At 41.1% G+C, this 15610-nt stretch overlaps 1 protein-coding gene across 1 annotated transcript; it reads left to right on the top strand.

Moving 5' to 3' along the window:
• The first annotated feature begins 457 nt into the window (after positions 1–457).
• Positions 458–11311, top strand: endouc (endonuclease, polyU-specific C). Its single transcript, XM_029758824.1, has 8 exons — positions 458–611; positions 1055–1126; positions 1703–1802; positions 2247–2358; positions 2583–2704; positions 3898–4004; positions 9855–10005; positions 10222–11311. Exons 1-8 carry the CDS (start codon positions 601–603, stop codon positions 10480–10482), a joined length of 936 nt encoding a protein of 311 aa, XP_029614684.1. The 5' UTR covers positions 458–600; the 3' UTR covers positions 10483–11311.
• Positions 11312–15610: the final 4299 nt, after the last annotated feature.

Here is a 15610-nt window from a genome sequence, read left to right on the forward strand (position 1 = left end):
TAGCTCAACTGTCCCGGTATAGGGACACCCATCCTGTGGAGGTTTTAAAGTCCCCGGCCACTACGAGCGCTGTTTTTGCGTCTTTTACTTTTGGTTTTGTACACCAGCTTCAAACAGTTGAACATAATATATTTTTGGTTATGGTAAAGATATTTCACAGCGCTTTAGATGGTACAGTCATTTTCTACACTATAACGTTAGTTGCTTGTTTTGTCACATACACTGAAATTAGGAGAGCAATTAGAAGTTTAGCAACCAGGAAATGGCGGAGCGATTTCTGGATAAGGCATCTTTAAGAGGCCTGTTATTTGAATAAAAATGAATGACCAGTCCGCCAAAATAATTTGCTGTTGTGACGATTTTCGACAGAAATGCAAGAGTGCTTTGGGTAGCCTACTTACTATCACAGCCATTTGCTACACAGTTTGTTCCTCTATGCGCACGCGCGGTTTGTGACGATATCTTTTTTGTCGACTGTATATACAGTGTTTCGGGTGGAGTGGCAGAGTTATTGTTGCAATCGTTCAAGACAACTTTGAACACAGCATACCTTTGGACCTCGAAAATTGTAAACTACCAAAGCCTACATTTGGAGGTACTATGGCACCACGGTAAGATAACGTTTTATTTGACATAAAGGTTTACATAAAGGTTTTTACTCTGAAACTTTAGAATCACAGCATAATTTACACTGCATTCATTTAAAAACATCACTGACTGAACCATGTCTGAACAAGTTGAGAATTTTGCCTGTGTTTGCACTCTGTTCTGTTCTCCATTGCGTAATTTATGAAGAATGTTGTAATGTTGTTATGTGTGTTATTGCCATAGAGTAGTGAGAAAAGTCCAAAACATGCACTACATGCATAACCAACATCTTTCAATAGTGATTGTCAATAGGTTATGGATTGACCATGGAGTCAATCAGTCCGTTTATAATATTTTTTTTTTAACTTTTTCGATTTATTAAAGGAATTGCATGCATCCATGTTTTAAAACCTTTCTATGGAAATCTGTTACCATAATATTATGTTTAAAATTGTGTAATCTACAGGTCTGCTCTGCTTGGCTGTGGATTCCTTGTCATTTTGCTGGCAGTGGTGTTCCCCCCTCTGGATGCAGCAAGGTATATCAATCACTGGAGATGACGTTTGCTCACTCTACTGTTCATCTGTGTTTTTGATAATCTAGCACATAATCCAGTCCAATGTAGCCTTTAGTTTAAACCATCCAATTTCATTGCATTTACTGTTATTATTGTACGAATGTGGATATTCCTAAAATATTCACGAGATATTCTGTATTATACAATAATAACAGAAATCAAAATAATTAAACGCAAATCCAATGAATAGACAAACAATATTGGTTCATGACTACTTTCAAGAGTCGGCGTTTTTACAAATGTACAAATAATACATAGTATTTTAATAGTGCTTTTCTCAGACACCAAAATGCTTTTACAATAGGCAATTTTAAGGAAAACAAAACAAACCTGGGGTAGAGTAAAGATCACAGTTCACTCAATGCTTCATTCAGAATCATGATGGGTTCAACATGGATTTAAAAGCCTTAATAACTATTGTTTACATGGACATTACTGATCTGGTTATTACAATATTTCTATACTTGATTATTATCTACTTATAACATAATTATTACACTTTATTATAAAACATGTTTTGCTCTCCTGTTGTTGTAGTCAGGCAATAAACCAAGAGTTGTCAGACCTCTTCAATGAGCTCTGGAAGCTGGATGTGAACCGCATGAAGCCTGGGACTGACTATACCATCTCTGTGCAGGTGGGACATGACTAGGGCCCCCATGACTAGAGTTTTCCCTGACCACCTTACCTGACACACATTCCATTATTAGTTACAGGCTATAATTAGGAGCTGGACAGGAACAAACTCCTGGCCCTAATTTACCCCTCATAAGTAGGCCTCCTGTACCGGAAAACCCCTGAAATGTCCCTCCTAAAATGGCCTGTTCAGGAAAACCCCTGAAATGTCCCTCCTAAAATGGCCTGTTCAGGAAAACCCCTGAAATGTCCCTCCTAAAATAGCCTGTTCAGGAAAAATTCCAGTCCCTACTAAAATACCACTCCCTACGATGTAGGCTTGCTCAAGAAAAACTCCTGTCCTTATACTGAAATATGTCTCATAAGAAGAAGGCCTAGCATATGTTATTTTGACATGAGAGAAGTGTTTAGTTGTTGGTGTATCTGTATGTGTTGTCCACTCCAGGGCAAAGCTGGCTATGTCTCTCAAGGCAGTAACCATGCCAGGGACCATGCCTCATCTCCTCTCTTCTCCAATGTCAATGAGAACAAACTGAAGACCATTACTACCTTCTCCCGTAAGTATCTGTGACCACATCAAAATTGGCAAACAAATTGTTATAGACTATATGAACTGAATTTAGTAGTGAACTGAAGTAGTCTCAAATAGACTACACTTGTTAGTGTTTTTCTGAGACTTTAGAATTACTTAATTACTTTCTGTTAGTTTCAAATGCCTTTCTAATGGCTTTCTGTGACTTTAAATCTCTTCTTTGATGTCTTCAACGACATTCTGCTGCAGGCTTCATGAAGCTCCTGGACAACTATGAGAGGTCAACAGGCGTGGCAGAGCATGTCAGCCGAGAGGAGGTCACAGAGAACAATCTCTTCCTGGATGCCGTTCTGAACACAGAGGTTATGAAGGTACAGCAGAACAGGTCACCTTGTCACCTAAATTGCCTACAATTGGTATAGTGGTCCTGTGTGGCTCAGTTGTTAAGAGCGTGGCTGAGGTTCACTTCAGAAGTATTGTATTATTTTCGCCGATTTCATATCGATACTGTGACTTCCAAGTATCGATTTGTAAAAACAAATAAAACATGTTTTGAACACTTTTTTCTCAAAAACACTTTTTTCTCAAAAACTCTCTTCTAATCAATTCAAATTCGATTGGTTACATACACATGTTTAGCAGATGTTATTGTGGGTGTAGCGAAATGCTTGTGCTTCTAGCTCCGACAGTGCAGTAATATCTAACAAGGAATATCTAAAAATTACACAACTTATACCAATACACACAAATCTAGTAAAGGAATGAAATTAAGAATATAAAAATATATGGACGAGCAATGTCAGAGCGGCATAGAATAAGATACAGTAGAATAGTATAGGATACAGTATATACATATGAGATGGGTAATGCAAAATATGTAGACATTATTACTTGTTCTTCTACAGCAGACATATAGTGAGCAATATGTTTGGAACATCGGATCACAATAAAATCGCAGTATCAAATTGCAATACATATAGAATTGTGATACATAAAGAATCGTGATACAGAATCGCAATACAAATCATATCGGCACCAAAGTATTGTGAGGTCCCTGGCAATTCCCAGCCCTAAGCTATATGCATAAGTGCTTTTGGGTTTGCCTGAAAAGAGTGTTTGTGAGTGGACTCCCATGCTCTACTCAAGGTCAATAGCTACTCTGAAACCAAACTCCAGAGGGAGTATTGGCTCTTCCTGTCACGCTCTGTTCTTGGATGCTCATGGCCACGATGTTAGGAGAAAAACACAGGGAACAATGCAGTACATCTAAAACATCTGGGGAGTCTTGGCACGCTGTCTTGGCTGGGGCCTCTTTCTCAAATAAAAACCTTACAGCCTGTGGGGACACATGTTCAAAATGTGTTTAATACAACTTATCATTTTGAGATGAACATTTCTAAGAAAATTATAACAGGCAAGTAAAACACAATTTCTGTCAAATTGTGTTTTACCCTCTTATGCATAAGACTATTAGTCATTTCGACATCTGACATTGACAATATGGACAGAGAAGAGTTTGGTGTGTGTCACCTGGTGAATTTATTTATGTATGTTTTTCCCACAGCGTGCCCACAGGTATCTGGTTAGCAAGGGCCACTCCCAATCAGACCTGAGGACGTTCAAGCGTCAGCTGTACACCATCTGGTTCGACCTCTACTACAGAAGTGGAAGGTAAGAATTGGGGAGTATTCATAAGTGCACATCATAGTGAAACATTTTGCAAAAGAAAACATGTTGCAATTGTTACTAATTGCTAGTTCTGCAATAAACAACATACTATCAAAGGAATGCACAAAGGATAATTAAATATGACATGGTACACAGTGAACAAGTGCTCATGGCAAACAGAATGTCAAAAAGCAAACAATTTGTCAAAGGAGAGAAGACGAGTTCTGACATTTCACATATGCATTAAGATAACAATTAAAGAATTCACATAATCTACAGGGTTTCAAACGTTCATCAAACAAACCAAACTCACTTTTGCTGCAATCATGTCCATCCCGGAAACTTGTATTGAACGCAGGATTTGTTCAGCTAACACTCTTTATTTGAAACACAGTGTCCCAGGAGAAAGTGTAGACATTCATCTGCACTGATCTGAACTGGGAAGTCTCCAAATACATCAAGGTTTTTGTAAGGAAAGGTGTTGGGGAGTAGTGAACTACATGTATTTCAACTAGTATTTTTTTTTACGTTTTGCAGTAGCTTGGTGGTAGATGAACTAAATTCAAATCTTGTTTTCAGTAGTTACATTTCTGCCTTGTAGTAGCGGAGTTAACAACTGGAACTACACGCTACGTTTTTTGAAGGCAAAAATGTCCTTTATTTTTTGGTGTGAAACCTACCTTATTCTCACTTGAACTAAAGTTTTTGTGTTTAATAGGCTAAATTACACATTCTGTTAACATCTGACTTTAGAGTGATCTGTTCTTGCAATTTGTAGTCTAAGACATTTTAGATTTCAGATATGATATTTTACCACAAAGTAGTTTGGATGTAGTGAACAACTTTTTTCAGAGTAACTTTAAATAAAATTAAATAACATTTTATTGGTCACATATATGTGTTTTGCAGATGCTATTGTGGGTGTGGTGAAATGCTTGTGTTTCTAGCTCCAACAGTGCAGTAATATCTAACAAGTAATATCTAACAATTTCACAACAATACACACAATACACACAAACCAGAGTAAAGGAATAGAATTAAGAATATATAAATATTTGGACGAGCAATGTCGGAGCGGCATGGACTAAGATACAGTAGAATAGAATAGAATACAGTATATACATATGAGATGAGAAATGCAAAATATGTAAACAGTATTAAAGCGACCAGTGTTCCATTATTAAAGTGGCCAGTGATTTCAAGTCTATGTATATAGGGCAGCTTCCTCTAAGGTGCTACTGATGGCTATTTAACAGTCTAATGGCCTTGAGATAGAAGCTGTTTTTCAGTCTCTTGGTCCCAGCTTTGATGCACCTGTTCTGATGCTCGCCTTCTGGATGATAGCAGGGTGAACAGGCAGTGGCTTGGGTGGTTGTTGTCCTTGATGATCATTCTAGCCTTCCTGTGACATTGGGTGCTGTAGGTGTCCTGGAGGGTAGGTAGTTTGATCCGGTGATGCGATGGGCAGACTGCACCACCCTCTGGAGAGCCCTGCGGTTGTGGGCAGTGCAGTTTCCGTACCAGGCGGTGATACAGCCTGACAGAATGCTCTCAATTGTGCATCTGTAAAAGTTTGTGAGGATTTTAGGTGCCAAGCCAAATTTCTGAGTTTGAGTTCTTCACCACACTGTCTGTGTGGGTGGACCATTTCAGTTTGTCAGTGATGTGTACGCAAAGGAACTTGAAGCTTTCCACCTTCTCCACTGCGGTCCCGTCGATGTAGATAGTGGGGTGCTCCCTGTGCTGTTTCCTGAAGTCCACGAATCAGCTCCTTTGTTTTATCGACGTTGAGTGAGAGTTTTTTTTTCTGGCACCATACTTCCAGGGCCCTCACCTCCTCCCTGTAGGCTATCTCGTCATTGTTAGTAATCAGGCCTACTACTGTTGTGTCGTCTGCAAACTTGATGATTGAGTTGGAGGCATGCGAGGCCACACAGTCATGGGTGAACAGGGAGTACAGGAGGGGGCTGAGCACACACCCTTGTGGGGCCCCTGTGTTGAAGTTCAGTGAAGTGGAGGTGTTGTTTCCTAACTTCACCACCTGGGGATGGCTGATCAGGAAGTCCGGGACCTAGTTGCACAGGGCGGGGTTGAGACCCAGGGCTCCGAGCTTGATGATGAGCTTGGAGGGTACTATAGGGTTGAATGCTGAGCTATAGTCAATGAACAGCATTCTTACATAGTTATTCCTCTTGTCCAGATGGGTTAGGGCAGTGTGCAGTGCGATGGCGATTGCATCGTCTGTGGATATATTGGGCGGTAAGTAAATTGAAGTGTGTCAGGTAAGGTGGAGGTGATATGATCCTTGACTAGTCTCTCAAAGCACTTCATGATGACAGAAGTGAGTGCTTCAGGGCGATAGTCATTTAGTTCAGTTACCTTTGATTTCTTGGGTACAGAAACAATGGTGGGCATCTTGAAGCATGTGGGGACAGCAGACTGGGATAGGGAGAGATTGAATATGTCCATAAACATTCTAGCCAGCTGGTCTGTGCATGCTCTGAGGACGCGGCTAGGGATGCCATCTGGGCCAGCAGCTTTGCGAGGGTTAACACACTTAAATGTCTTACTCACCTCGACCATGGAGAAGGAGAGCCCACAGTCCTTGGTAGCGTGCTGCGTCGGTGGCACTGTGTTATCCTCAAAGCGGGCGAAGAAGGTGTTTAGCTTGTCCGGAAGCAAGATGTCTGTGTCCGCGACGGTTAAGTAAACTATGTTTTTTTAAGGGTAGCTTTGGTGTAGCTTAACTTCTTCCAGTGTGAAGTAATTAGTAGCTTCGTAAACTATACTGCTCAAAAAAATAAAGGCAACACTTAAACAACACATCCTAGATCTGAATGAAAGAAATAATCTTATTAAATACTTTTTTCTTTACATAGTTGAATGTGCTGACAACAAAATCACACAAAAATAATCAATGGAAATCCAATTTATCAACCCATGAAGGTCTGGATTTGGAGTCACACTCAAAATTAAGTGGAAAACCACACTACAGGCTGATCCAACTTTGATGTAATGTCATTAAAACAAGTCAAAATGAGGCTCAGTAGTGTGTGTGGCCTCCACGTGCCTGTATGACCTCCCTACAACGCCTGGGCATGCTCCTGATGAGGTGGCAGATGGTCTCCTGAGGGATCTCCTCCCAGACCTGGACTAAAGCATCCGCCAACTCCTGGACAGTCTGTGGTGCAACGTGGCGTTGGTGGATGGAGCGAGACATGATGTACCAGATGTGCTCAATTGGATTCAGGTCTGGGGAACAGGCGGACCAGTCCATAGCATCAATGCCTTCCTCTTGCAGGAACTGCTGACACACTCCAGCCACATGAGGTCTAGCATTGTCTTGCATTTTGAGGAACCCAGGGCCAACCGCACCAGCATATGGTCTCACAAGGGGTCTGAGGATCTCATCTCGGTACCTAATGGCAGTCAGGCTACCTTTGGCGAGCACATGGAGTGCTGTGCGGCCCCCCAAAGAAATGCCACCCCACACCATGACTGACCCACCGCCAAACCGGTCATGCTGGAGGATGTTGCAGGCAGCAGAACGTTCTCCACGGCATCTCCAGACTCTGTCACTTCTGTCACGTGCTCAGTGTGAACCTGCTTTCATCTGTGAAGAGCACAGGGCGTCAGTGGCGAATTTGCCAATCTTGGTGTTCTCTGACAAATGCCAAACGTCCTGCACGGTGTTGGGCTGTAAGCACAACCCCCACCTGTGGACGTCGGGCCCTACCACCCTCATGGAGTCTGTTTCTGACCGTTTGAGCAGACACATGCACATTTGTGGCCTGCTGGAGGTCATTTTGCAGGGCTCTGGCAGTGCTTCTCCTGCTCCTCCTTGCACAAAGGCAAAGGTAGCGGTCCTGCTGCTGGGTTGTTGCCCTCCTACGGCCTCCTCCACATCTCCATGTGCCATCCTGGATGAGCTGCACTATCTGAGCCACTTGTGTGGGTTGTAGACTCCGTCTCATGCTACCACTAGAGTGAAAGCACCGCCAGCATTCAAAAGTGACCAAAACATCAGCCAGGAAGCATAAGAACTGAGAAGTGGTCTGTGGTCCCCACCTGCAGAACCACTCCTTTATTGGGGGTGTCTTGCTAATTGCCTATAATTTCCACCTGTTGTCTATTCCATTTGCACAACAGCATGTGAAATGTATTGTCAATCAGTGTTGCTTCCTAAGTGGACAGTTTGATTTCACAGAAATGTGATTGACTTGGAGTTACATTGTGTTGTTTAAGTGTTCCCTTTATTTTTTTGAGCAGTGTATATTTTCAGAGTAGCTTCCCCAACACTGGTAATGAATAGGGTGTTTTCCCCGTAGCAGGGCCTATCATCAATGATTAGGCTAGGATATTCTACACGCAACAGACTGAAGATGGAACACACACTCACATCATTAGCTAAGAGTTTCTATTGGACAAATTCAGGTAGGTCCCTTCCCGTTCCATGTTAGAAACGTTTTGCAACAGTATCGGCATAATGAATTCACCCCCAGGCGATCCAGCGCGAGGGAGAGAGGAGAGTTTTATTTATATTATACAACTTTCCCCAGGCCTTTATAGCCTATTGAATATATAGCACAGTTAATAATATGTTTTGTGATAATTGCACTGTGATTTAATGTTGTGGGGTAAATAAAAAAATAACATTGTTAAATATCATTTCGGTTTGGGATTTTTGTGCATGTTAAGGATCCCAATTTTGTTTAACAATTTTAACATTTAAATGTTCACACCCCTATACTATACTGTACTTGACTATACTCTATTGTACTGTACTGTAGCCTACTGTACTGAACTTTACTGTACTTTACTGTACTGTACAGGACTGTACTCTGCTATCCAAACTTGTGAAACATAGACATCTATGGTTGGTTTAGATTTTGTCTGGTCCGGACTGACCAAATTTGGTCTTGTTTGGGTGCGGAGCTCGTTAGAATAAGTGTGCTTTGCAAGTGTTCATTTTTACATTTACAGTTACATTTTGGGAATTTAGCAGACGCTCTTATCCAGAGCGACTTACATTCAACTTTCATTCAACTAAGGTAGATAAATAACCACATATTAGGTTCATAGCAAGTAAAACATTTCTGTAACCGTTACTGAGAATGTTGTTGTAGTTGAAGTGTTCTGTTGGTTTTGACAGAAGACTTTTAAAGCTTTTAAAAAGGCTAAAGTAACTGCAAGTGAAAGATGGGGAGAGTAATAAATATTCCATACTGCAATCTTTAGTTATAGAAATGATTCTTACTTTAATTGGAAATAACTATTTTGAATGTGATATAATGCTTTCTTCATTGACATGTAGATACATTATATACAGTTGAAATTTGTCCACAGAAACAATTACACCCAGAAAATACGTATTTTCAACATCCGGAAAGTACATATTTCAACTTTTATTAAGAACCGAAAATGAACCAGATTTTAACATCCGGAAAATGTGTATTTTAGACATTTTTTCAACTTAATTTTGCTCACTAGATCCTACATGTGTTGATTTGTAGTGAAGAGTCAGGTAATAAGCCACTTTTTACATTGTCCACCATTGAGGAAACGTTCTGATATTGCTCTAAGTATGATACATAGTGGGTCCTTATCTAATTATATATTTAATGACCTGTTTATTGGTGTAATTCCAGCTCACCAGTATTTTTTCTATGTCCAGAAGATGTGGACCATATCCTGTCACTTGTTCACTGCTTCTCTCCAGCAGTTTGGCTGTTTGTTGAGGAACATTTTGACCACCATTTCTGGAGTTTGAAATAACATTGGAATTGCGGCCACATTTTTGTTTGTTACTTTGTGTGAAATGTGTCTTATCCCAGACTGTTGTTCATTTGACAGTAAGGACTCGTGCGGATTTGAGCATGTGTTTGTTGGAGAGACTAAATTCGGAAATGAGATTGCTGGTTTCCATAACTGGGTCCAGTTCTATCTGCAGGAGAAGAGCAGGAATTTGGACTACAAGGGATACAAAGCCAGGGACCATGACATAGTAAGAGTCCCAGCAGCCCTTTTCAAACATGTAACATTGATTAAAATTACCTTTACTTTGACAGGATATCAAAACCTTCACTCTCACTGCAGCTTTAAACATGTCGAACTCATGTCAAATTTGCCTGTTCCCAACCCACACAGACCAATTTTATGAATTTACTTTTGTCTAACAAAGATGTCCCCCACTCTTTCTCACTTACTCACACACGCACAGCCTGACCAAGATGACCACGTCCTGAACCTCCAGTTCAGCTGGCACGGTTTGGTGAAGCCGGTGGGCAGTGCCTTCGTGGGGGCCAGTCCGGAGTTTGAGATGGCCCTCTACACCATCATCTTCCTCGCCAACACACATCGGAGCACCACAGTGGTGGTCAACATTGACGAATGTCAGCTGGAGGTGGTGGTGGTCAGGCACGGGCGCTCCATTGGGACGGCCTACCCCAAACTGCTTAGCAGCAACAACAGGCACCTGTAGTTGGAGGCATCAAACACACGCACACAAGCATAGATTTATGAATAAGACTATGCACACACACACACACACACACACACATACACTGTTTTGGACTGGGCATTTAACCAGGCCAGTTTGCTTCACAATTAGGCCTACATCACATAACCTTTCTTTAGCTGACTGCACTGTGTAATCTAATCTGCACAACAGGAACGAACATAAATGGACACATCTGATACTCAGGGCATGCATGTGTAAGATATAAAACCATGGACTTGTGTTGTAAAGTCTGATGTTTTCCTACAAGTTGAAAAGTTAAGGTAAAGAACATGTTTCAGAAGAAGAAAGAAAGTTTAACTCGCTGTCTGATTTCAACAGCATAACAGCAGTGAGTCATTGTAATGGAAACTGCACATGTCGTGCCTCATTTAAATAAACCATTTATATCATTTGTTTATAAGCCATGTCATAGAGTCTAAATTAAGCATTCTGTAAATATGGCCCTTCCCAACATGCACTGCCCATCTGGACACCTGCTTGGCCAATGTGTAGGGTTTTATAAGTGCTTATGTCAAGGCACAATCATTATTTCAATACAAGTCATTCTACCATTTTCCAAATGCGCTCATGCAACGAGTAGCCCATACTGTAATAAAATGTGCATTACCGAGTCAAACGTTGGTCAATGTATTATTGCATTCTCTATATATGCAGTCATGATCAGCCAGTTATGAATAGTTATGCCATTGGTTAGTATATGCTACTATTACATTTTTCTGTCATTTACCCTTTAAAGTAACTGTCCAGTGTTTCCCGATTTCTATTAAATATGACCTATAATTCATTACAATATGAGTGTAATAGTTTTCCTTCCAACAAATGGTAATTAAGTATGTTGAAAATCAGCTTTTCTGTGTTGGAATGGTGTGGACTTACCACAACAAAAGAATGGGCACTTACTGGTTATTAACAATATTCATACAAGTAGACTGTTGATTGGCCAGCTCATCCTCCTGAAGATGACATCCTCTATGATGAAAAAGCTAGCATTTTTTAAACATCTGTTTGAGGTGAGGTTTTTGAAGTGCTTTTTTTTTTCTCTCCAATTTATGCTTTGGCCAAAAACATGAATATACAACATTATCTGGGTATGAGTTAACCAGTGGCGACCCGTCATTCAGGCAGAGCCCCACCTGTTTTCAGCCCCACCTGTTTTCAGCCCTACCTGTTTAGCAAAAAAAAATAATCAAATGTTGTATTCTTTTTTGTTGTCTGTTTTCCATGTTATTTTGGCATTAATACGTGTCACATATCAGTTTGAAAACAATGTAAAAAAAAGTGAATTAAGCCGCATTCAAACATGGTCTCTTTTTCGCTTTCTTGAGTGAGGTGTTTCAGCCTAGCTCAGTGCTTTTAAAAATGTTTTATTTCACCTTTATTTAACCAGGTAGGCCAGTTGAGAACAAGTTCTCATTTACAACTGCGACCTGACCAAGATAAAGCAAAGCAGTGCGACAAAAACAACAACACAGAGTTACACATGGGATAAACAAACAAGTCAATAACACAATGGAAAAATCTGTATACAGTGTGTGCAAATGATGTAAGGAGGCAATAAATAGGCCAATAGTGGCGAAGTAATTACAATTTAGCAATTTACACTGGAGTGATATATGTGCAGATGAGGATGTGCAAGTAGAGATAGTGGTGTGCAAAAGAGCAGAAAAACAAATATGGGGATGAGGTAGGAAGTTGGTTGGATGGGCTATTTACAAATGGGCTGTGTACCGCTGCAGCGATCGCTAAGCTGCTCTGACAGCTGACGCTTAAAGTTAGTGAGGGTAATTTTAGGAAAACAGGGTCCAGATTGTCTAGCCCAGCTGATTTGTAGGGATTCAGATTTTGCAGCTCTTTCAGAACATCAGCTGTCTGGATTTGGATGAAGGAGAAGCGGGGGGGGGGGGCTTGGGCCAGTTGCTGCGGGGGGTGCAGAGCTGTTGGCCGGGGTTGGGGTAGCCAGGTGGAAAGCATGGCCAGCCGTAGAGAAATACTTATTGAAATTCTCGATTATCGTGGATTTATCAGTGGTACCTGTGTTTCCTAGTCTCAGTGCAGTGGACAGCTGAGAGCAGGTGCTCTTATTCTCCATGGACTTTACAGTGTCCCAAAACTTTTTGGAATTAGTGCTGCAGGTTGCAAATTTCTGTTTGAAAAAGCTAGCCTTTGCTTTCCTAACTGACTGTGTGTATTGGTTCCTGACTTCCCTGAAAAGTTGCATATCGCGGGGACTATTCGATGCTAGTGCCGTATGCCACAGGGTGTTTGTGTGCTGGTCAAGGGCAGTCAAGTCTGGAGTGAACCAAAGGCTATATCTGTTCTTAGTTCAACATTTTTTGAACGGGGCATGCTTATTTAAGATAGTGAGGAAAGCACATTTAAAGAACAACCAGGCATCCTCTACTGACGGGATGAGGTCAATATCCTTCCAGGATACCCGGGCCAGGTCGATTACAAAGGTGTCACGGTTGTCTTCGTCCTCTGACGATATAACGAAATCGTCATGAGAAAATGTGGACCAATACGCAGCAGGTACGTGTATGCTCATTTTGAGATTTATTAACTTTCCAAAATGAATACAAAATAACAAACCACGAGAATGAACGAACAACCAACAAACAGTCTGGCAAAGCCTAGGGCTGAACACAGAACAATCACCCACAAATCACAAACACACCCTTATATATGAGACTCTCAATCAAAGGCAGATAGACAACACCTGCCTTCAACTGAGAGTCCCAATCCCAATTAACCAACATAGAAACACACTCACCAGACTAGACATAGAAATACATAAACAGACTATAAACCAAAACCCCGGAAATACTAAATCAAACACCCTTAATCAAACACACCACCCTGAACCACATAAAACAAATACCCTCTGTCACGCCCTGACCAAACTACAAAAACAATTAACCTTATATACTGGCCAGGACGTGACAAAAGGCCTGCTCTCAGAAGTGTTTTAGGGAGCATTTGACAGTGATGAGGGGGGGTTGTTTGACCGGGGACCCATAACGGACGTCAGGCAATGAGGGAGTGATCGCTGAGATCCTGGTTGAAAACAGCAGAGGTGTATTTAGAGGGCAAATTGGTCAGGATTATATCTACGAGGGTGCCCATGTTTACGGATTTGGGGTTGTACCTGGTAGGTTCTTTGATAATTTGTGTGGGATTGAGGGCATCTAGCTTAGATTGTAGGACGGCCGGGGTGTTAAGTATATCCCGATTTAGGTCACCTAGCAGTATGAACTCTGACGATAGATGGGGGCAATCAATTCACATATGGTGTGCTGCTTTCTGTGGTGGTGGGGCAGCCAGTGGAAAATAACAAGTGTAGGGGATGGTAATGTTCTCTAGTTGCGCCGTGATTGGCTCAGTGTTCTGTCACTCATGGTGAAACTACGTAACCAAAAAATCTACAGGGAGAACTCGAAAATTCAAGCCCCTTGGGTGCTGCCATAGATTTACATTAGAAGTGCCCATCCAAGAAGGCTCAAGGTCATTGGCCATAGATAAAATTACATCAAATAACATTATACCTACCGTAGCTATCTACCGTAGCTACTTTCAAAATCTTAGCTAGCAAGCTAGACAAACAGTCATCACCATGAATCAAGTCGACAATCTACTGGCAAATCCTTTTCATTCCTTGTCATATGAAGCAAAATTACAGATAAAACGCATCGGTGCTCATCGGCCATTGGACATAAACATTACACAAGTTGGAAATGGCAAATTCAACAATGAGTGGTTTGGAAGGAATCAATGGCTAATTGAAAGCATTGCAAAGCAATCACTAGCCTGCTATTCAGTGGAGAGGGTGTGTGGTCCAATTCTTGGTTTAAAGGTATCTTTTCCAAGCTTAAAAGGATAAACATTCACATGCAACACCATGGGCCAGGAAAGGTTGAATACATTGGCCATGCTGTCAATCCAGCATGACTTCTGCCGCGTTAAAAACAACAGAAAACTCGGAACTGGGAAATCTGAAACTTCAGTGAGTTCAAGACAAGTGGGAACTCTGAAAAAAAACAGGCTTCGACTGGGAAAATGCATTTTGAATGTTCATCCAACTTGGAATTCCATGTCAAAAACTCAGGCCTCTTTCCAGAGCCCCGACCTGAAGATCACTGACATCATGATCCGACCTCGTTTTTTTCAGAGTTCCCAGTTGTCTTGAAAGCACCATAAATCCAGAGATTGCCAGACATTGATGACAAAATTTGCCCACAAGGACTGCAGCGCCACCTTCCTGTTCAAGTGAGCACAGCACAACAAGGTGAGTCCAAAAATGTTTTGTATGCCGCTGCATAAATGGTGTAATATGCCAGGGAGATATGTATAATGTAGCTAAGAAATTAATATAACATGTATGTTGTGTAGTTAGCTCTTAGTAGCCCATGTGCCTCACCCTAATAATTTGGTCCCTTTCCCCCTTATAACTTAGCCTACTGTTCTGACCTGGTGGTGGACATGTAGCCTATAGCCTGTTTTAGACAAATGTAGTCATTGAATATTTTAAGAGCTTTCATTGTCTGCTCATATGCCCCCTTTATTTATCCTACAGTTCTGACTTGGTGTACAGGGAGAACACTGTAAGAACGGCCCATGTTCTGAATTCTGTCACTACATTTCAAAAGTGCTGAACAAATAGTTATATTGACTACGTCTGTTTTACCTCACTCATTAATGTCTTAATCGAAATTACGGATTGCCTCTTATTCTCATCATTCTCTTATGCCATAGTTTGTACATTTCAATTGTCAGTAAAAAACACATTTGTTTAAAAAGGCAATAAATGAGGCTGAATTAACTTTTTTTGCTGCCAGACAAAGCTCCGCTAATAGCCAGGTGTGACCGTGTTAAGGATTCACTCCATGGTGCTGAAAAGAAAGCCCTGCTGTTGGGACAGCTTTATGTAGGCCCTAACAGTTTGTGGGCACCGTTTGTCACATTTATATTGCAATGAATGTATTGTTTAGTGTTGTGGCTTTGCTGGCATGCATAGAAAAAATGTTGAGTTTGCCCCAACAAGATTGACATGCTAAAATCGTAGGATAGTAACTTTTAAAAGTGAGATTTTCAT

This window comes from Salmo trutta, chromosome 7 (genome assembly GCF_901001165.1).
Source record: "Salmo trutta chromosome 7, fSalTru1.1, whole genome shotgun sequence".
In the NCBI taxonomy this organism is placed as follows: domain Eukaryota; kingdom Metazoa; phylum Chordata; class Actinopteri; order Salmoniformes; family Salmonidae; genus Salmo; species Salmo trutta.